Consider the following 22,367-nt stretch of genomic DNA (forward strand, 5'->3'; position numbering starts at 1 on the left):
GCGCTGGCCAGCTGCCTGTCGGAGTCCCGACACAAGTCCACGTGCTTAGTACTGTTATACACGCGGATCTTTGCACATGGGATATTTTAAGCTCCGCCCCCCAACCCCCGCCAAGCCAGTCAGTAAAACAGAGGGAAAAAACAAAAGAGAAACCTTCCTGTTTTCTCACCAAGCTGCTGCCGTCATATTCACCGTTTCAGTAAATGTGAGATGCAGGGAGGAATAAAGGCCAGCAAAACTCCAAAGAGCACTCGGGCTGGTCTCGCTTGTCAGGTACTTCTGGCGCCAAGGGCCACACAAGGAGGTGTGGCAGAAACAGCCGACAAGGGCGGCTGGTGGCCTCCCGCCCCCCCCCCCAGGCCGGGCCCCACACTGCCGCCTCTCCCTGCTGTCGGGACTCCGAGCGGCTGGGCAGTCTCGCCGGGACCAGGGTCACGGCCCCGCTCGGGGCCCTCCTGCTCCCACCGCAGTGTCGGAGAGGGAGGGACGGGAAGGCACGACGCCCTCAGTGCCCACCGGTGCCCATCGGTACCCACCGTAGGGTGTCCCGCCGCTGCCCTCGCCTCCGCCGCCCGCCAGCTGCTGCCCCGGCAGCGGGGAGCCGCTCGGCTGCTCCTGGCAGACATAGATGGTCAAGCGGGGCCTCACCGACCTGCAACCAGAAGAGGCCACTCGTCAGCCCAGAGCCCAGGGGCAAGGCCGCCCACAGCAGGGACAAACAACCACCGGAGTCTAAGCTCTATCTCCTTAGGAGGGCTTTTCAGCATTATTTCATTACACGAAAGAATTCACGAAGAAAAAGGTAAAAACGCACCCCTCACACCAACTATCACAGGTGGTCTAATCTCATGATCCAGACTCTAAACCATCGACATGGTCTGTCAGATGCCGGTAAATTTAAGTTTCAAGATTAACTCGGCAATTTCAAATCATAAGATTCCACTTCAATGGAATTCTCGTACCACAAGTCTAGAAACAGCAACGACAGTAAATGGGCCTTAAGAGCCAGAACAATTTACAATTCCATCGTTCTCATTCACAATTACGAGTTTACGTTCTAGCAAGTGTTCAGTAGTAGTCACCTGACCTTGGAAAACCACGGATTCTGTACCGCTCACCTAAACGAGAAGTCTGTGTTCTTGGAGACGAACCCAGCGGTCTTCAAGAACTCCGTTCCGCCCGTGTGCATTCCTACCGTCTGACAGTCTACTCCGCCCCCGCCAGTGCCTGCCTCGTATCTGGGCCCACCCTGGGGGTGCACACAAAACGGTCTTCTTGCGAGCACGATGGGGCCCAGGCCCCGCAGCACACGGGCACGCGCCAACCTGCCACGGGAACACGTTCTGCCCGAATTCCCCACAAAGAAGGGTACGTCTTGACTTCAAGCAAACCGTTCCTTTTAAACACAGTACTTTACCTTGACTTGAGTGAATTATAGAGCCGAATGCCATCGGCTGCACCACAAATTTGTACTAAATCCTCCTTTGTCAGTTTTAGTAAGTCGGCACCTGGAGAACAGCAAAAAGAGAGATCCTTCTCAGAGACGCGGACAAAACAAGCAGGACTGGCCGCTTGGAGCACGTGACTTCAACACAGTGAACCCCCCCTCAAAACCATCGCATCGTGGCCTCCATATACCCGCACACGCAAACTACACAAACACAAGAGTGAGCATACACAGTCCCTGTCCCAGAGAGCCTAAAACAAACGCTTCCATGTTCCAGGAGCCCAGCTGGGATGCCTGAGTGGCTCAGTCGGTTAAGCACCCGACCTGGGCTCGGGTCATGATCTCGCAGTCTGTGAGTTCAAGCCCCGCCCCAGCCAGGCTCTGCGCTGACAGCTCGGAGCCTGCCTGCTTCGGATTCTGTGTCTCCCTCTCTGCCCCAACCTCACTCATGCTCGCACGCGGTCTCTCTTCCTCAAAAATAAACAAAAAAAAAAAAAAAAAAAAGGAGGAGTCCAGAGGCCCAGAGGCAGGTGAATCGGATCGGTGAGCGGGGCCTTCCAGGGCTGTCTGGTCCTAGTACATGACTTCACTGCCCGCCTTGTTTTGGCTATCTGGCAGTTGTGTGGATAAACAGGATTCTGACCCCAGATAATTAACCTTGAGATCACAACAATAACGTTTTATTTGACAAGAAGAGGAAATGGAAGTCTCAAGTTTTGGGGACCCACCCAGTCACTTGAGATGGCAGCAGAGCAAGGACTCGGCCTCTTCGTATCGCAACACGCACTGTAAAGTCAGGCCCCCTGCAGCCTGTCGCCGCAGCCGGTCTTAACACGAAGCATGGCACAGAACTGCACGTTATACCTTAAGAACTAAGAACTCCCCCATAAATCACTGGTGAGCGTAAGTGTCACGGTATCTGAGATCTGCTTTAAAATATGAAACAAAAGGGGAGAGGGAGTGGTAGAGAGCAAGACTGACCGAAGGCTGGGACGGTTACGTGGAGCTTCATCGTCCTCTACCTTGTGTGTCTGAATGTGTCCATGATCTTGCTCCCCCCACCCGCCCGCTATTAACACTCGAGATTTAGTTTATTGGTAGAATTGAAATGCCCTCTGGGATTAAGGCATGACTTCCCTGTAAAAAAGATCCACTTAGGTATGACACAAGATAACGGAGTTACCTTTTCTATTTGAACACGAAAGCCTGGCAACTCTCCGGCTTATAAAAGACCAGAGAAGCCCGGCTCCGTGAGGCGCGAGCCCCGGTGGTGTCGCCGGACGGAGCGAAGACACACTGGCGGCTTCCCGATCTCTCCGGGGCCCACAGCCGTGCCCAGAGACGCTGTGCGTGCATCTCCTGGGCGTGCACACGGAACAGGACGGACGCTCGCGTGCACGGCCTTTTCCGGAGGTGAATGCCCCGGGGCTCAGAGCCGGTGGCCTCACCCTCCTCCCCGGCCTACCGCCAGGAAGCTCCAGGGCAAGAAACAGCGGGCGGCCGAGCCGCGTGAGCGCCACTCACGGTGAAAAGAGCTCAAGACTCTCCAAACAGAAACTAAGGCCCTCCCGGGGTTCCCGCTGCCAGGGCTTGTGGTATGTGCTTCGCTCTTCGTGTGTCTTCCCACGAGGGTTCCAGACGCATCTTCCCCACACACGCTAACACTTTTAAATTTCCAATTTCTCACAGATAAAAGGTACAGTCATACAAAAATGTGGCTACCAGCCAGCAAGACTTTCATCCGGTAATTTCATTTTAAAGAGACAAGGAGCTGCACGGGAATGACTGATCGTGCACAGCACTGCGGCAAGGGGCTGACAGAACAGAACCCGTCTTTGTGAAATCAAGCTCTCCCCTGGGCCAGGTGGGCGCACGCACAGGCCTGTCCTCTCCAAAGGCTCACGCCGTGGCCCCACGGCCCTGCGGGCGAGGCAGAGTCACCACAAGGGTACCGCGGCCCGGGGATTCCCGGGGCGTTTAGCCAGGGTATGGTCGTTAGGCACAGGGTCCCAGGGCCACCGACGCCGGGGAAGTGCTGGTCCCGCCCCGTGTGGCGCATCTATCAGTGTCCCTCTGAAACAGGCTTCCTGCTGCACCGCCTGGAGAAAGCCCCGCTTGGCCCCTTCTAAGAGCCCGTCTGCGTAGCTCGCTCTGCAAGAAGACACTTAAGTGTACAAAAACCATACCCGAGTAGATTCACATCTCATACTACTGCACAGCCAGAAAGAGGAATAAACTATCGATACACCCACTCGGAGGGACTCAAGGGCATTACGCTGAGGGGCGGGGAGGGGACACCAACCACAAAGGTCACATACAGTGTGATTCCATCTACATCACAACATTCTCGAAATGACAAAATCCAAGAGACAGAAAACAGACTAAGGATTGCCAGAGTACGCACGGTGGGTGAGGGGTGCGGTAGCACGAAGGGAATCCTCGTGGGGCTGGCGTAACTCTGTACCCTAACTTCGGTAGTGGTTATACGAACGCACGCTTGTGGTAAGATGACACAGAACCATACAGACTCATTACGCCCACACCAATTTCCTGGTTTTGACGTCGTACTAAAATTATGTGAGAAACCTAGCGAAGGGCACACAGAACATCTCTGTACGATCTTTGCAACTTACTGTGAAGCAAAAATTATTTCAAAATAAATTTAATAGATTTAATAAAATGAAAAGCAATGCACAGAACCATATACACCTGTACCAAAAGGCAGGCACGTAAGACTGGGGAAGCCACGGACTGTACCGAAGTCAGTTTCCCACTACAAGAGGTATGCAGGGTGTTACCACTGGGCAAGGCCAGGTGACAGGGACGCGGGACTTCCCAGTACGTGCTGACAACTTACTATGAATCCAGAATTACTTCACTTTTCTTAAAAATTAAGGTTAATGAAAGTCCAGAAACAAGTACAAAACACTCATGTACACACACGCGCACAAAACATACCTGAAAAATTGGAAAACAGTCTTGTGTAAGAAGAGAATCTGTTTTTGAGCAGCCATTGTTGTGTTTCCTGGATCGTGGCTGAAGGCTGAAGTTGCTATTAACAAAGAAAACGAACATAAACAGAAAAAACAATTCAAACTTAATAAAAAATAATCCAAGTCCCTGGCATGTTGTGAAGAACATTTAAACAAAACACAGAAACCCTGCAAGTTTAAAGTCCAAGAAGACCCAAGAGGAGCACAGGTCTGACTACCCAGAGACCCGAACAATGACTCGCGGCCCTGGAAGAGCCTTAAAAACGCAGGACCCTTACAGCCTCTGACGGTTTCAGGACAAAGATACTTACTTCACTAGAGGGCTGTGAAACTCCATCTCCCTGATGATTTGGGGAAGAAGAATTGCTAGGGAGAACGGAAGGAAGGAAAGGAGGATTATTACACACATATTTTAAATCAAGACGTTAAAGGGTGAATTTACCCTAACACTGTGGGACAGAGCATATAATCTGCAAATTAACAACGTTGGCACCACCGGTCAGGGAGTGAACAGGACGATGAAATTAAGCCAGGAGGCTGTTTAAGTCGCGCCTCCTCCTTCTCCAGCAGTTCTAGTAAGAACTTCCAGTTTTATGAAACATTATCTCCAAGGGCTTCATGAAAATGAAGGCTATGCATTCATTTTAGTAAGGAAAAAAATATGAGAATCCAAGATGAACAATTTGAAATGAACTGCAAAACACACACTCTTTACTAAGGAGCTACAAGAAATGGTATAATGACCCTAAGCCAACACGGAAAGTGTCCGTTAATTAACACATTTATCCATCATTAAAGACGGGGACAGTCAAGGCAGCGGAAGGAACAAACGGGTGCCGCTGTCCTCGGGTTCCTAAGGGAAAATGAAAGCAAAGGCAACTCCACAGAGAGGGTGGCGCCTTCCTGGTCCTGTGCTCTGCCTCCTTTCTTAGCATCTGTCCTTCAATCACTTCAGTTCTGACACTGACTGGTGACTGTCCTTCTGGACCCACTGGGATGGGGACGGCTCCCGGAAGGTGCGGGAGCCCACAACCCGCCCCCGAAGTCATGACCGTCACGCCACCCAAGAGGACTCGGGAACGGGCTGTGACAGCAGAAGGGCCCCCACATGGGGACACACCAGTCCCTGGTCTCCCCGACGTTCCTCCTCTTACAGCGCAAACCTCTACGAGCTGAGCTGCCCACCAGTCTACTCCTCTGCTTGTCTTCTCATCAGACCCTGTCGCAGACCGGGTCCCTGTGTTCCCTCAAAATGCGGATGTTGATCCCCACGCCCCACTCCCTGCATGACCGCACAAGGAGGCGGGGCTGTGGGGCAGGGACCAGGAAGGCGAGGTCCCACGGGCGTCCGCTCCATGGCGTGAGGACACGGGCGGCCGCCATGGCGGAGGGCCCCCGCCAGAGCCACCCGACCCCACGCTCCCAGCTCCACGACCGCGGGAGACGAGCTTGCACCGTCTCTAAGGCCCCGGGGGCTGGTGTTCCCTTCACGGTGGCCAGGGTGGACCGCGACGGACCGCGTCGGGGCAGCCAGGGCGGAAGGAAGAGAACCTCTCCCTCGGCAGTCTCCTGTAACTTTCCTTCCCAGCGAGAAGCTTCCGGCGACAGGGGACCTCCGATGTGACCCGCCGGCATGAGCTCTGCGGCACCCCCACGCACAGGCCCCGGGGTCTCAGGTGCAATCCCAACCGAGAGGAACATGGAACGAGTCCACCGTCTCCGGGTCTAAAACCACAGTAAGGTTTTAGACACGGAAAGCTCTTCAAGTTTAAAGACTCACCAATAAACACAGTGTGTGTAGCAGGAGGGCAAAGGAACAGGGCAGAAAACAGCCCTGATATGGTGCGATTCAAGACCAATGTACGTCCTAAGAAAGGCAATCTCAACACCTGCAAGCCCGTTCCACCGTGGTAACTCACTGTCCTTCTCTATCCAGGACTTCACTAATGTTCCTTCTCTCTCACCTAGGATGTATCTGGAAAACGCCCCCTTTCCTACAACTTCCACAGTTGTGAACGTGTGAGGCACCAGGGCTGAGAACAGAAAGGCCAGCAGGCAAGGAAGAGACGACTTTCCTCTCAAACCGAGGCGGCTGGACCCCACCACTAAAGACTTCAGATCCGTGTCAACGAGCAGACGCCGTCAACCAAGGAGGGGACGCGAGGGGGCACGGCCCGGGCCGCCCCGGGCGCACGCCGGCACGAAGCAGTACCTGTCTGGGACGCTGCATGTGCCCTGCTGTGGGGAGGTGAAGGCGGGCGCTGTGGAAGGGCTGCTATTCACGTAGGCTGTGGGGGTATCGGGCCACGGAGAGCACTAAGGACAGAAACAGAAATCAATTAGCGAGCTGCTTTTAGAAGTGTATGCAAGAAGTATTTCTGCAAGTCACTGTCTAGTCTGGCCAAATGCAAGGTCATAAAACACAAGACACTTGACACTCATCAAGGAACCTCACAGAAACATCAAATTTACTGCCGCGTGGCCTTTACGTGCCACCTGCGTCTATGCACTGACTCATCACAGGGAAGGCCTGAAGTGAGGACAGCAGCGAAAACGTATGCAGGCATTCGAAATGTACACTTATGCACAGCCGGCTTTCAAGACCCCTCCCCTTCCTCTGTAGCAAGGGTCTCACAGGCACCTATCAAGGTTTAGGAACTGCAGAGGCAAGGACGGTTCGTAAGCATCCGACACGTATGGTGACCAGGACGGTGGCTCTGTCCCCCTAGTGCTCCTCTGCTCTCCTGCCCAAGCAGCACCCTCACCAGTACCCACTCGCCTCCCGGGTTCCTTTAAGGTTAACAGTCCCCAACCAAGCGAGGCAAGGCAGGCCTAGCATCGAAACACATCGACTGTGCGCGGTGCTGCCTACGGCTCTCTACCGGTCTACACATGTCTACACACGCTTCTGGCTTCTCTTTTCTGAAAGGGGCATGGTGAACTAGGACAGCTTTCAGCCTAGGCACCATTCTGACCACAGACAGAGCAAAGACACAGACACGCGCCATTACAATTAGGAGAAGCGGAAAAGCTAAGTCAAAAGTGTGCTGAGCAGGTCAGGGCAACCAAGTAGGAGCTTCAAACCTGAGCAGGAGTCCACCTCACTCCCTGACAGGGTCCCTAGAATGAGTCCGTGGGAGGACGCCCTCGGTTGCCAGGCCCCCTTCGCAATCACCCTTCTCACGTTTTACACAAAAAAGCCATCATGTCTCACCACGGCCAGGGGACAGAAGACCCGCCCCCAAACAAAGCAAAAGACCAAAGATATCGGGATAAATCAGAAAGTACATGACTCTAAAACAATGCTTCTGTTTATGTCGGGTAGTTTTCAACTCCTTGCCTTCCAACACTTCAGGAATACCTAACGTCAGCTGACACCTACTCAAGTAATCGACCGGATCATAAAAAACAGGTCACTGGGATTTGGGGCAAATGACTCAAAAGGAATTGCAAGACCTGAATGACACCACTCGAAGAAAAGTAAGCACGTCTAAACAAAGTTTCTAAACAAAGTTGCTTTTCTCTACAAAAAAAAAAAAAAAAAAAAAAGACAAATGTAGAATGTGACTGCGTTCCGCCCTGTCTCCTCCTTCAACAGGCATTTCCAATAACATTTCTATTTTTACATTTAACAACTGTTTATTAATAATTGTATACTTTCTTGTTTTGATAAACTGGTACCAACAGCAAGTAGCTGGCTGGCTCAGTCAGGAGAGCACACAACTCTTGATCTCTGGGATGTGAGTTCAAGCCCCACATTGGGTGTAGAGTTTACTTTCAAAAACATTTCTCAACAGACTTAAGAGCCTTATGGTCAGAGAAAATATTAAATTTCAGTTTGAATAAGTCTGTCATAAAGAAGTAATTAGGGTGATCGTTAAAAGACTTTCAGGCGTAAGAGTCTGTCGTATTGAGATGAAATTATTTATGGCAAGTGGAAGAGAAAACAGATCAAGGAGGAAGAATGGGATAAAATTTCAGGCATAACTACAGAGCTCCATCATGAACTTTTTATTTAACATTTATTTCTTTTTGAGAGAGAGAGACGGAGAGGGAGAGAGAAAGCGAGCGGGGGAGGGGCAGAGAGAGAGGGAGACACAGGATCCCAAGCAGGCTCCCGGCTCTGAGCTGTCGGCACAGAGCCCAAAATGGGGCTCGAACCCACGAACCGTGAGATCATGACCTGAGCCAAAGTCGGACGCTTCACCGACTGAGCCAGCCAGGTGGCCCCATCATGAACTTTTTAAATGAACAACAGTTGGGTGTTAAATTGCTATGGTATTTAAATTCGGCAGGATACACTTCAAAAAGCAATGTCATGGTTGTATCTTAAATCGACCACCCGTTACGTGTCCCCTCAAAAATGGGAAAATTGACCAGAGTGTTCCAACTACTACCAACTTGCACAAAGAAATCTCATCCGCCCAGACAGCACCACTGAACTCACCGCATGCACAGCAATTTCACTCTAAGTGGCCTTTTACGCATCAGTGCCCACTCCCCTGCAACTAGGCCGCTTCTCTTTCCAGCTCTCAAAGTAACACGGCCTCGTCTTGCAGTCGGAGGAGCCCAACTGGCAGATCCAGCAAGTTCTAGGTGTCGCATGTTCACGGTCCTCTCCACTGCCTGGAAGACGGTTCCCTTGCCGCACCATAAAAACTATGACCGTGTTGCACAACATGCACATCTAAATAAGGTAAACCGTTTAGTACTAAGTCTCCCCAAATCCGTTCATCACTGCCAGCTGTCTGAGGAAATGAAGCCATCAAAAGCTCCAAGTTAACGCGGCACAGTAATACGGCAGGGACACCAGATTTATGAAACCTCCATAAACACACCTATTTCACTTTTACACGAGATTCCTTCACCAGGAGAAAAGCAGGGATGCTAACAGCTTACTTCTAAAACCTGCCCAATAAATACGAGGCTCGACTCACCGAACACCAGGAAACCAGTGAAAACCGGTCCTGTTGGGAGGCCTCGGCTTCTAAGAAAATGATGGGTGCCAAGTTCTTAAAAGGCCAGGCTGAATGAAGCACCAAGGCCGGCTCTCTATTTTGTAGGTTTCTCTTGCAGTCTCAACTGGAGAGGGGAAGGGCATACCCACGAAGATTTTCACAATGTTTCTTCTACCCTGTCGTGCTTCCCTGTCTTTAAGCAATGGGGGGTGGGGGACACCTGGCTGCCTCAGTCATGAGAGGGTACGACTCTTGATCTCAGAACCCCACGTTGGGGGGAGAGACTACTCAAAAAGAAAAATCTTTAAAATAAAAATTAAATAAAAAATAAAAGAAAGCGGGGCACCCGGGTGGCTCAGTTGGTTAAGCATCCCGCTTCGGCTCAGATCATGATCTTACGGTTCGAGAGTTCTAGCCCCGCAGTGGGCTCTGTGCTGACAGCTCAGAGCTGGGAGGTTGCTTCAGAGTCTGTGTCTCCCTCTCTCTCTGCCCCTCCCCCATCCTCTCTCAAAAATAAACATTAAAAAAATTTTTTAAATAAATAAAATAAAATAAAATAAAATAAAATAAAATAAAATAAAATAAGCAACAGTGCAGTGCCTACGTTCCTGAGGAAAGTCTGTAATTCATTATGGCTCCAGCAATACCTGGCTTGGACTGGTGTGGGCACGGTTTCAGTGCACCGTGAACAAAGTCCCTCCCCAGGTAGACTGGAAAATGCCGGCCCGTTTTAGACTGTAGACATTGGCAGCCTGATCTGAGCCAGTAAAATACAGCTCAGGGACAAAGACCAACAGACACGTTAAAGGGGTTGTCGTGCAGCAGCTGTCCAGAGCCAACAGTAGGGCCTCTACTCAGCGTGGGACCATTTCAAACAGCACCTGGTAATAGGTGAGCCTGCCGTGCTTTCCTAACGAAGGCCAAGTGTAACTACCCAAGAACTGTTAAGAAATGCTGGCCTGCCTTTGTAGGTACTCGCACAAATATACGAAACGCTGTGGACTTTTTTACAGGGACTAATCTGTACCTTACTTTTTCTTCAACAGGTTTCAAAGAGGAGCTCTCGCCACCCCCTACGAGTATCTTAACCAAACTAAATACAGCCCAGGGCAGCAAGCAACACGCTCTAGGAAGATGTGAAATCCCAGGCCAGTGAACTGCTGACGTTTTGCATACTTTAGACTTAAGAGTCATTAATAATTTACCAACAATTCTACCACCTCCAGATTAGCTCCGGACTATAATAGATTTCCTCAATTTACGAGTTATCAGAACGCATTCCTTTTCATTAAATAGTTTCTAACAAGAAAGGAAAAGCGACTTCAGTTACCAGGATCTCCCCAGAAAAGTTTACTAAGAACGATTGGGGAGTCTTCTGCTGGGAAATGCAAAGAAGATTGAAAAATATAAAACTGAAGGGGGGCCCAGGGGACCCTGGGGAGGGAGCATATAGTTGTCCACACAAGCTTTGATCCAAATCAGAAAAGCCCAGTTAAAGAAAACGCATTATGTGCGCTCCCTATCCAGACATCCACTTTTCTGTTTCACTGCACAAAGAAGCACTTGAAATATTTTCACTCAATGCTTTAATCTGGAAATGAGGGTCCTGTGATAAGGCCTGTGACTTTCATATTCTACAGAGAATTACATATACACGTGTTAAGAGTGAAAACGTCATGTCTGGCACCTTGATTTTACAAACACTGCCATGATGAATAGAGTAGCCATGAATACAGATGATGACAGTTACTTTTAAAAATTACTGAATGCTCTGTGTTTACATTTACTGCGGGTACCCGGTGATCTAAGTTTAAGTAACAAGAGAATGCTTTGTGGGCTGTTAGATGAAGAGCTGTGTCGTAAGATAAAGACATGCTGTGCTTAAGGTGACAAAGCCAAAACCCTCGACTGCATGTTGGGAGAACCAGGTCTCAGTGTAGCAAGATGCACTCGCTGTTCTGGCCCGAAGCACAAAGTCACAATGCAGGAGCCAAGAGGAAACACTGATGCAAAGACTTTTTTCTACCAGTGCTGCCAAACAGGCTTTTAAAAGCACAGACAGACACACATTCTTATACTACATGCAGGGAAATGTGACACAAAGTATTGCCTGTTAATGTCAAGCTTGCTGCCACCATTTGTCTAGATATCCATTGCCATTTTCTTATCAGTTATACACATGAGAAAGCAAAACCTTTTTTAATTACACAAAAATGATTAACTCTTTTACTAAAGAAAGTATTTTCAATTAATTTCAATGCTCTTGAAGGAAGTGTGTGTGCAAAGGAGAGATAGGGAGGGAGGGAGGGAGGGAGGAAGGGAAGGAGGAAGGGAGGGAACACATTTCTGAGTGTCGTTTTTCCTTCCAAAACCACCCAATATGGTCAACTTTGTTTTAAAGTGTTAGATTTAGGAAATTTTCCTCAGTGAGGAACAAACAGAAAGCAGGAAGTCTAAACAAAAGCAAATTAAATCAAGACAAGGACATCAAAAACAAATTTGGCTTTACTTTTCGGTGGAAGTTGATCCTATATCTAACACTGCACAAGGTTTCCTGCACAATGAGAAGAGAAGCAGAAGTCCCTTACACTGCCTCGCTTTGCCAGAGAATCACCGTAGTCTGCTGGCAAAGTCCGCTTGCTGGACTTTTTCTGCTCATGTTCAACTGCATCTTCAATTATAGGCTCAAGCCTCATCTGGACAAACACCAAAGATTGGGATCAATGTCTTTTCATTATACAAAGAAAGATCTAATACCCTGCTTTATGTCTCTGCAGTCCAATTAAACAAACGTATGACTAGCAGGATTCAAAGTTAAAGAAAATGCAAAACCCCAGCAGTGACAAAAATCAGACATTCTAGGCCCCGACTTAATCTCTTGACAACTTTCAAGGTTTGTAAGGTCTGTTTCTGAGACCTGATTGGGATTTCAGCATCTTCATTCCGGACCCCACCCAGGAAACTAATCTATTAAAATCCCCCAATTTAAATAAAACATCTTCCCCACAAATTTCACAGAGAACGTCATGTCAGCCCACCACCCAAGCTTCCCAACCCTCTGTAGCGAAACCCCTCCTCAGAGTGCCGCTATGCAGACTGCTGCGTGTTTCTCTTCAGAAACCAGAGCGCTGCTGGGCGGGCGTTACCTCCGTGAGGATGGTGGTGTCGTAGGACGGCTGGTACTTTTCCTTCTCGTGAGCGGTTCTCTTCTCCATCTTCTCTCGGTCCGTTTTTTGTTTCCTGTCCGCACCTTTAGGCTTAAACACAAAGCAGAGGGTTTCGTCCAGCAGGCTGAAGACGGAAAATTTACAAGCAACACCGGGCCTTGGTTATTACTAAAAGCCTACTTTCTCTCTCTTACCTTAAACACTTTGATTTGGCAGCTAGCTGAGTGTAGATGATCCGTGTATTCTCCGTTTTCGTTCTGCTTAAAGGTGTCCACCTGGATCCTGAAAGGCACTCCCTTCTCGCCTCCGTGCTTCCGGGGAGTGAATTCTGTGCTGATGCAGTGCACCTGGAAAACGACTCAAGCTGAAAGGGACTCAGAGACCCGTCTACGGAGCCCCTTCTATCTTACTCCTTCTGGGACGTCCCGCCACAGCCACAGATTCAAGATCTTTTCAAACCAAGCCCTGCATATTAGCCAGATGCCTGTCGTGAATTTCTCCGTACGGCTCTCCTCTCACGAATCCCACTGGGCCTTTCTGGACTTTCCCCAGTCCGGCGTCTCCTGTCCTTTAACGCAGGACTTGTTCCCATCGCGGGTACTCTCCTACCTCCACTCTGGACTGAACGGTGCTCTCAGACCCAGGGTCCTCGGCCTTGCACACGGCTCAGTCCACGGCAACAGACACCTCACCGTCGAGAGCTTCCGTTTGTCCGCCCTCTCCCGCCACCACCTCGCCTAGCCAGCCCATCGCCTTACTGCCGGGCCTACACACGCCAACTGTGCGACCGACCACCTGGGCGGTGGCCACCTTCCCCAGAGCCCACTACTCACCCTGCCTGTGTGGTCTAAACTCCTCTGTCAGCCCTCAAAGTGCACCGAGGACAATGCTCACTTCCCACCACTTCTGTTCCTCTTCCGATACCAGTACAAGGCCAGCTAATACGAACCATGTCCCTAGTGATTCTTAGCTGATGGGAGATACTATTTGGTAGGCCACAAAAACACAAATACTAAAGATTCTTTACAGTTCACACAAATGAGAGCCTACTTAGGCTCATCAGCAATTAAGCAATTTCCCTTTCTACACGAAGATTACCTAACTCAGTTGTTTTAATAACACCATACACAAATTTGAACAGAGAGGGTATAAAAATTACTACTAAGTATATTTTACACATACTATATTTATGTTTTTAAAAAACTCATCTCTTAGGGATACAAATGGGTATTTAGGGTGAAATGAAATGCCTGGGAGTTGCTCTCGAGTGCTCCATCAATAACAAAAACCAAGGAAACTACTAGTAACTGTTGAAGCCAGGTGGTGGATACACTGAGGATTCATTCTTCTTCTCTTACTTTGGTGGGGGTTTGACATTTTCAATATTAGAATGTCTTTAAATAATGGCAGAAGGAATCTTGAGCTGTACACTTTCTTCAATCTCACCCTTTAATTTTTTTTATTTTTTTAAGTAAACTCTATGCCCAACGTGGGGCTCGAACTTAACCACCCCAAAATCAAGAGTCGCATGCTCTATGGGCTGAGCCAGCCAGGTGCCTTAATCCTACCCTTTTAAAAACAGCAGCTTTTGGGGGGTGCCTGGGTGGCTCAGTTGGTTAAGCGTCCGATTCCTGGTTTTGGTTCAGGTCATTATGTCGTGATTTATGAGTTTGAGTCCCAAGTTGGGCTCTGTGCTGACAGTGCAGAGCCTGCTTGGGATTCTGTCTCCCTCTCTCTCTCTCTGCCCCTCCCCCTGCTTGCTCTCTATTTCTGTGTCAAAATAAATAAAAATAACCTTAAAAAAAAAATCAAAACACCTTTTGTTTCGAAGGGGCACATGCATCCCAATGTTTACAGCAGCAGTATCAACAATAGCCAAAGTATGGAAAGAGCCCAAATGTCCATCGATGGATGAATGGATAAAGAAGACGTGGTATATATATACAATGGAGTATTACTCGGCAATCAAAAAGAACGAAATCTTGCCATTTGCAACTATGTGGATGGAACTGGAGGGTATTATGCTAAGTGAAATTAGTCAGAGAAAGACAAAAATCCTATGACTTCACCCATATGAGGACTTTAAGATACAAAACAGATGAACGAACATAAGGGAAGGGAGCAAAAACAGGGAGGGAGACAAAACATAAGACTCTTGAATACAGACAACAAACTGAGGGCTGCTGGAGGGATTGTGGAAGGGGGGATGGACCAAATGGGTAAGGGGCATTAAGGAATCTACTCTTGAAATCATTGTTGTACTATATGCTAACTTGGATGTAAATTAAAAAATAAATTAAAAAAAACCCAGGAGCTTTTGTTGAAGAGAAATACATCTTACGAGAAAAAGAAGTTTTAATTAGAAGTTTTGATTAGTGTTATTACCAATGGTAAAAGTAGTTTGAGTAGTAGGTTAGTCTATAAATGACGGATTTAGTAGGATAACCCCAACTTCACTTTATACACACACGTATACAGTTATGTGTACGTAGCTTGAAAAACATACACATATAGAAGACATTATAAGATAGTTTACAAACAAGCTTTTAAAGAAGAGAACACTGTGTGTGAAGAATTCAAGCTCATCCATGGTCCTTCAGATGACCAGGCTGGTGGACTTCTAATAAGGTAAAACTCCAAACCTGAATGAAAGCAGACGTGCGCTTTGCAGGGTCCCACAGAAATTCAACCGCATTTAACTGGCTTGGATTTGTCCTGGTGTCAATTATTCCCACAGACATTGGAATATCTGTATTTTAAGAAGAAGTTACACAGAAACTCATCTACTACAAATCACTGAAAAGCTTACAACTTAATATCATTATGTGCAAATGAAATCCTTCAACACCTCTACGCTGAACCTTTTCCTTCAACGTTCCCATGGTCAACCACACTAACACCCAAGCCCGCCCAACGTGCACGAGACTTTCTCCCCCCACGGTTTCTATTTCACTTCATTCAACGCACGATGGATGTGCCAATCGAGAACTAAATAAATGGTTTCAAACTCAAAATTCCTGACTCGGGCTCTTTTAGCACCAAAAAACCCACTTCATTTCTAAGTACAGAACAACTCAAGGCACGCAGGACCCGCTAACACCAAACTCTCTCCTCACAGTGAAACACGCTGCCAACACAGTGACAGGCACGGCTGCCAACCGCCGTCTCTCCAGAGTCTTCCGACAGCCACTCGTACCTAAATCGAGAAGTCTGTCTCCTGGGCGATTCCACTTCCAGCCTTCGAGTTGCTGATGCTCTGTGTACTGCAGCCGTCTGTCATGGAATACAACTCTTATGATGCTCTATGGAGTAAGTGGGGAAAATGAGCGCTTTTAAACTATTCCAGCTAAAATGCAGAAGTGCTTTCACTTCTTATGCATTAACCTACAACAGACGAGCATGCAAGGAAAATTCTGCTTTCAACATTTTCTAAGTGAACTGCTTTCTTCTTGGAATATGTGGATTATGGGTATAATTATTCAGTGCAAAAAGAATTACAGCCCAGAAATAAAAAGCACAAATAAAATGATCACTTAGGTAAAATTTTTATTTAAAAAGTTGACATCGCAACTCAAAATTAAGGTACACGTCCATAAAATCAGAGAGCAAGAATTTGACTTCTATGAAGAAAACATCAGATTACAAAAATGAAAGGGCAGTAGAAGCAGACAGAAACCCGGGCACAATGGCAAAACTATTTAAAATAATAGTTAATAACTGAGGGTTGTTTTTTTTTTTTTTACAGATAGTCAAAGTACTAATATATAGAAATGCTGAATCGCTGTACCTTACAACTGAAACTAATGTAACACTGCATGTTAATTATACTTCAATAAAATGAAAAACTAAAAAGACAGTCAAGGGACAGGTGGGAGAATGTGCCCACACCCACCAAGAAAAGAACATATATGCTAAAGTCATTCTCTACTATTTACGTGCAAGGGGTTATCTGAGGTAAGCAGTGGGGGGACGTTCCGCCCACAGGCAAACTTCATCCAAACACTCTGGTTCCCAGGGAAGACTTTACTCCACACACTTGAGGCCAGTTCTCCGCTCTCCGCCCATCCCTCCTTCACTTCCCACACGTTTCAGGTGCCAATGATTGTTTGGTTCCAGAAACAAGAAAACAGGTCATGCAATGTCTTCACATACCAGATTTACCCTAATTAGTGTTTCTGACGCATTTATAAGCAACTTTCTCATGATGCAGTAAGATTATCATGTTTCCAGTCTACGTTCTTGTCTGACTAGGAAATAATCTGTTAGCAACACATATAAATACTGCTTTAGTGCCTTGCCTTCCCTACCCACCAGGGTGCTGCCCAAAATGTGGCAGAATGGAGAAATATTTTGAAGGAAACTATTAAAGAGCAGCAGTATTTTAATGTGAAATACAGTTGACCCTCGACAGCATGGGGGTTGGAGGCGCCGAACCCTCCCACAGTAGAAAATCCACGTGTAACTTTGGACTCCCCCAAAACAACTACTTACTAGCCGACTGTTCACCAGTTTACCGATAACATCGACGGCTGAGTAACGCACATCTTGTGCGTTGTTACAATAAAGTAGGCTAGAGAAAACAAACTTAGACTAAAAAATCATAAGAGAAAATACATTCACAGCACTACGCTGTGTATATTGAAAAAATCTGCTCCTAAGTGGACCCGCGCAGTTCGAACACTTGTTGTTCAAGGGTCAACTGTAGTTTACAAAGAGGCCAAAAAAAGTCACTGGGACCAAAGTGGAAATCTATAAAGGCACAGTCACAGCTCTGGTTCGTGCCACCCGCCTTGCCACCGGCACCCACGTCTTCGGGGCCTGCCCGGGCCGTCCACCAGCACCCACGTGACACCGCCGCCCGCGGGCAGCGAAGACCTCACGGGGAAGGTGCACGGGCTGGCGGGGGCCTTGGGTCACGTTGCCCAACAAGCCGAACTCAGAATAAGGTGCAGCACAGAAATGTCATGATTTGATTCTTTCGTATTTAGTGAGAACCAGATCGAATCCACACATTCAGATGAAAATAGTATGAGAATATCGGTATTGGATTTAAGAGCTTGACTCAACCTCATTCTGGTAGGCCAGACTAAAATGGCACAGTAAAGAATATTGAAAGAGAACCAGAGTTAAGAAGTGGCAGCCTATTAAAAAAAAACTCGTGAATTTGGAAGGGGAAAAGAAAATCAAACACCAAGAGAGCCAGCAGGGGAAAGGGGCCCTAACAGCAAGAACGAGCAAAGCGAGCACATCACCAAGGCTACTGAGCACAGCCAAGTTCCAAAGCACCTCTGCCGACCCGGCATTTGTTCCCTAAGATGCCCCCACCGTAGCAGACTCAAAGATCGTGGAGTCAGGAAATTAGACACCAGATTGCTGCTGCACAGTACTTCCGGGATATATACTGCAGATAAAAAAAGGGTGGGATTCTTAAGAAATTCACCCTGCAGTCCTCTAGCAGGAGCAGACTGTTGCTCTGAGTCCCAGGCAAGCTCTCGGGCTCTAACTTGATGTATTCTGGCACAGCCACCAAATATCAGACATGTGGCTTATCATGTGGAAGATGAAACTGATTGAAAACCTTAGAAAAATTTTTTTAATGTTTATTTTTGAGAGAGAGAGAGAGAGAGAGAGAGAGAGAGAGAGGGAGGGAGGGAGGGAGGGAGGGAGAGGACGAGCGGGAAGGGGCAGAGAGAGAGAGAGACACAGAACCCGACGCGGGCTCCAGGCTCTGAGCTGTCAGCACACAGCCCGACGTGGGGCTCGAACTCACAAGCAGTGAGATCCTGACCTGAGCCAAAGTCAGACGCTTAACCGACTGAGCCACCCAGGCGCCCCAAGACCTTTTCAAACTTAACCTTTCCACTCTGTAAGCTAACTGTTTAGGAAAACTGATGCTTTCAAAATGAGTGCTCTTGTCGAGGAAGAATATGCTTGTTTAATGACAGCAAGACACTCACTTTGCACTTAGAGGGAGACGGTTTCTCTACTGTCAACAGTTCACTTACCTCATAATGAAGAGTTGTTTTTGCCTTAATTTCTTACCTGGCATGAATCTTGTAAATTAGAGGTTTTTACATATTTTAATTTGGAACTAAACCCAAGAGGCAGAACTTAAAGCAATCAAGCAACAACTTAATTAACCCTGCCATTCCAAGCTAACCTGACTGGTATTCTCGAGTAGCTTATCACAGGCACCCATGATACACGTGTGTTTATCATAAACCACGTGATAAACACATGTGGCTGCATCATCGCACCATTCTACCTCTGGTTATATTTAAATTTTACCATATAAGTAGCTCTTTATTAACGTCTACCATTTTTACGTCCAGTTTTAAGGACCTCAATACCAGGCACACAATGCCTTATTTCATTTTGTACAGCAGTCTACAATTTAAACAACTTTTCAACACTTCTACATCGATTTTTTTTAAAGCGGCTTCTCACAGTCATCCAATGTAACTTTCACAGTGACAGAAGAATTCACCCACATCTTCCCTTAAAATATATACTCCTGGTGGCATTTTCACAAATACAATTGGCAGATTTGCCTGCAGGTGAACCAGGGCACCCGGTGGCCTGACAACAAGCCAGCCTGGTAGGACTAGGGCATCCCGAGAGAATCTCTGACATTTCGAAGCTTCCTACACACTAGAAAATGAGAGCTGTTAATCTGACCTGACTCACCCTACGGGGAAAGGACCAAACCCACGGACCGAGCACAGACCCGACAGACTCCAAGCGCAAACTGGTGAATGTGAGAATGGGAAACGAGCTGTCTCCCTCTGGGCCGGGAAAGATGGGAGCCCTGGGAGTCGGAAGTCTGGGAGGAAGCACTAAAACATCCCAAAGATGCTCCGGCTCTCCCAGATGGGCCCAGGCTGCCTTTCCCGCGCTCACCCTCTAAAAAGGCAGACCCACAGAGGGGAGTCTTTCCATGGAACGCCTCTCCATACCGAGAGCCCAGCAGTGCCCAGGCCCCCGGGTGCCTCTCTGGGAAGACGGAAGCGTCAAGAGAACAAAGGGCTGCTTCTCTCACGCTGACACTTAGCCACACTGAAGCTCTGCCTTCCCTCAAGCTTCTTCCAGAAGTCCTGCCCTGTAATGCCACCGAATCTACAGTACACCATTCTGTGTGACAGGCAGAGGCTAGAGGATGCCCTGCAGGACACTGGAGGGAGCAGGACGGTCCCGAAGATCTATCCTAAAAGGAACGGACTAGCCAGCCGATGGTTATGCCTCCTACACTCGGAACGACCGCCCTCGTTCAGATACGTCTCAGTGTGGACACAGGGTGCACAGAGATTTCCAGTCTTCAGAGAGATTTTAAGAGGTGAAATAAAAGGGCTTTAAAAGTGTCATATGAACACTTAACATTTCCCCCCACATTATTCTTTTACTTTTAAAGGAAAAACTTAAAAGTCTCTGTTGTGGTGGTGGGTTTCTCCCCCACGGCTGCAACTGTGGTGCCTTAGTGTCCAAAGGGCTTTCGCATTTACTTAACCCAGTAACTGCTATTCATTTCTGTTTTATAGACAAGGACACAAAATATAGTTCAAAACGTCAAGAGTTGCAGTATAGCCATTACTTCTTAAAGTGAAATTAAATGATTTTAAAAGAACGACTCTCGTGCAAAAAACCTAAACCTTCTACGGCAAACCTGCTACTTTTTTCAGTCACTGCAAACAATACCTGTTAGGAATCAAAATGGATCATCCTTACCTTTACCAATTTTCCAGTAATCTCGGGCATATCTCCCATTTTCCGATTATCCAGCATCCGAATTTCATAAGACTGACCTATTTTGAACAAATTGTTGAATTTAAAGAAACTGTGTATCACCGACAGTCCACACAAAGAACATCGCTGTTTAACATAAAACTTCAATGGCCTCTCAACTAGAGAAACCATTCAGGTTGATCTTTCTTTCCTACAAACCACATCATCCTTTCCTTCGTACACTATGACAGAAGAATGAAGAGATTCTCTGACGGTTTATTTTCATGTGCTAGACTCTCACATTAACATTTTATTATACACACAAGCATAATCTAAGACCAGTTTTTTACCACGGCTTTACTGAGATACAATTCACATACCATAAAATTCATCCTTTTAAAACCTGACTCGTGCTTAGCATATTCAGAATTGTGAAATCATCACCACTACCAACCATGGGGCATTCTCATCACCCCGAAAAGGAAACTGCACCCCTCAGCAGGCACTTCCCACCCTCACCCACTCCGCCCCTGGCAACCACTCATCACTCTATTTTCTGTCTCCAGGGACTTGCCCGGCTCACACCGGACATAAACAGTCACACGGTATGTGATTCACCGGCTTCCTTGACTACGCATGCTTTCAGCGTTCACGCGTGTCCCAGCAGGACAACGGGCAGATATCCTTTCACTGCACTCTGCTGCATCCCCCTTGGCAGATGCCACGGTTTTTACAACTGGAGGTTTGTGACCACCTGCATCAAGCAGGTCGATCGGCACCACCCTTCCAACAGCACGTCACTAAGAGTCCTCGCGCTGTACCTGTCACGTTTTGTCATTCTCAGTATTTCAATTTGTGTAATTCACAGTATTGCAGACTTTTTCATCATTATTGTGTTTGTTATGGTGAACTGTCATTGTAACCCACTGTTTAGCAAGAAAGCATTTTTTTTTGAAGTTTATTTATTTTGAAAGGGAAAGAAAGAAAGCGAGAGAGCAGGAGAGGGGCAGAGAGAGAAAGAATCCCAAGCAGGCTCTGCGCTCTCAGCGTGGAACCCGATGCGGGTCTCGAACGCACAAACTGTGAGATCATAACTGAGCTGAAATCAAGAGTCCGACTCTGAACCAACTGGCCTCCTCACTGCCTGGGCCTCCCAGGCGCCCCGCGATGAAGTATTTTTTTACCTAAAACATATACATGGCTATTGCACACGGACTAGCCTATAGGGTGGTGTAAAGAGAACTTTCATGTGCACTGAGGAGCCGAAAAACTCATCTGACTCATTTTATTGCAAGGGTCACTTACTGCGGTCTGGAACACAACCTGCGCTGCCTCTGTCTGAGGTGTGCCTGCACTTCACTCCTTTTTACCGCAAATATTCCATCGCAACAACGTACCCCATTTTGTTTGGCCATTCACTAGCTGACGGACATCTGGTTGGTTCTCCTTCTTGGCCATTAAGAGTAGCGACACTGTGAACATCTGTGTACTGAGTTTCGTGCGAGCCAAGACCACGTTTTGATCTAGAACCTTCTTCCTTGTGCCCAATGGACCCAACTCACATTCTCTCGCCGTTTAATGTCCATAAGAAAACACAAATAGACATCGACACACCAACCTGTATCATTAGGAACGTAAGCTGTTGCCAACAGTCAAGAATGTACTCCGCAACCACAAAAATGATTTCTCAATTACCCATCATTAAGTAGTAACGACCACAGCATAATCTGATGTGGAGAAAATCAAGAGTGCTTACAGGAGCACCTGGGTGGCTCAGTGAGTTAAGTGTCCGACTCTTGATTTTGGCTCAGGCCACGATCTCATGGCTCATGGAATCAAGCCCCACATCGGGCTCTGTGCTGACAGTGTGGAGCCTGCTTGGGATCCTCTCTCTCCCCCTCTCTCCCTGCCCACCCCTACTCACTCATGCTCCCTCTCAAAATAAATCTACTTGAAAAACAAAAAAAAAGGCGTGTGTCTGGTATGCATATGAAGCTGAGGATATTTATGATCTAGTCCACACTCCAATGGCGCATACTCTGTATAAAAATATACAGAAGGTACTAGATCATATGGTCAAAAT

General features: G+C 47.6%; 2 protein-coding genes across 9 annotated transcripts in view; one reads left to right on the forward strand and one right to left on the reverse strand.

Annotated features, from left to right (window-relative positions):
• The window catches only part of FBXL2 (F-box and leucine rich repeat protein 2), a 132,384-nt gene extending 120,404 nt beyond the window's left edge, over positions 1 to 11,980 (forward strand). Inside the window, exon 17 of one of the 2 annotated variants that reach the window (XR_006207518.1) lies at positions 10,445 to 11,980. The gene's annotated coding sequence lies outside the window, so the exon portion shown is untranslated. Of the gene's footprint in view, positions 1 to 6,408; positions 6,643 to 10,444 lie in introns of those variants that run through there. The other variant, XR_006207519.1, reaches the window with a different exon arrangement.
• UBP1 (upstream binding protein 1) overlaps positions 1 to 22,367 on the reverse strand; it is a 57,873-nt gene that overhangs the window by 6,991 nt on the left and 28,515 nt on the right. For 4 of the 7 annotated variants that reach the window (XM_042956353.1, XM_042956349.1, XM_042956350.1 and 1 more), the window contains exons 3-13: positions 20,288 to 20,364; positions 15,762 to 15,867; positions 15,208 to 15,314; positions 12,760 to 12,912; positions 12,545 to 12,655; positions 11,987 to 12,094; positions 6,653 to 6,756; positions 4,752 to 4,806; positions 4,406 to 4,499; positions 1,418 to 1,508; positions 537 to 652 (exon numbers count right to left, since the gene is read on the reverse strand). In XM_042956353.1, coding sequence (XP_042812287.1) covers positions 537 to 652; positions 1,418 to 1,508; positions 4,406 to 4,499; positions 4,752 to 4,806; positions 6,653 to 6,756; positions 11,987 to 12,094; positions 12,545 to 12,655; positions 12,760 to 12,912; positions 15,208 to 15,314; positions 15,762 to 15,867; positions 20,288 to 20,364 — 1,122 coding nt within the window. The remainder of the gene's footprint in view (positions 1 to 536; positions 653 to 1,417; positions 1,509 to 4,405; positions 4,500 to 4,751; positions 4,807 to 6,652; positions 6,757 to 11,986; positions 12,095 to 12,544; positions 12,656 to 12,759; positions 12,913 to 15,207; positions 15,315 to 15,761; positions 15,868 to 20,287; positions 20,365 to 22,367) is intronic. The other 3 variants (XM_042956351.1, XM_042956355.1, XM_042956354.1) reach the window with 3 other exon arrangements.

This window comes from Panthera tigris, chromosome C2, assembly GCF_018350195.1.
Source record: "Panthera tigris isolate Pti1 chromosome C2, P.tigris_Pti1_mat1.1, whole genome shotgun sequence".
Lineage (NCBI taxonomy): Eukaryota > Metazoa > Chordata > Mammalia > Carnivora > Felidae > Panthera > Panthera tigris.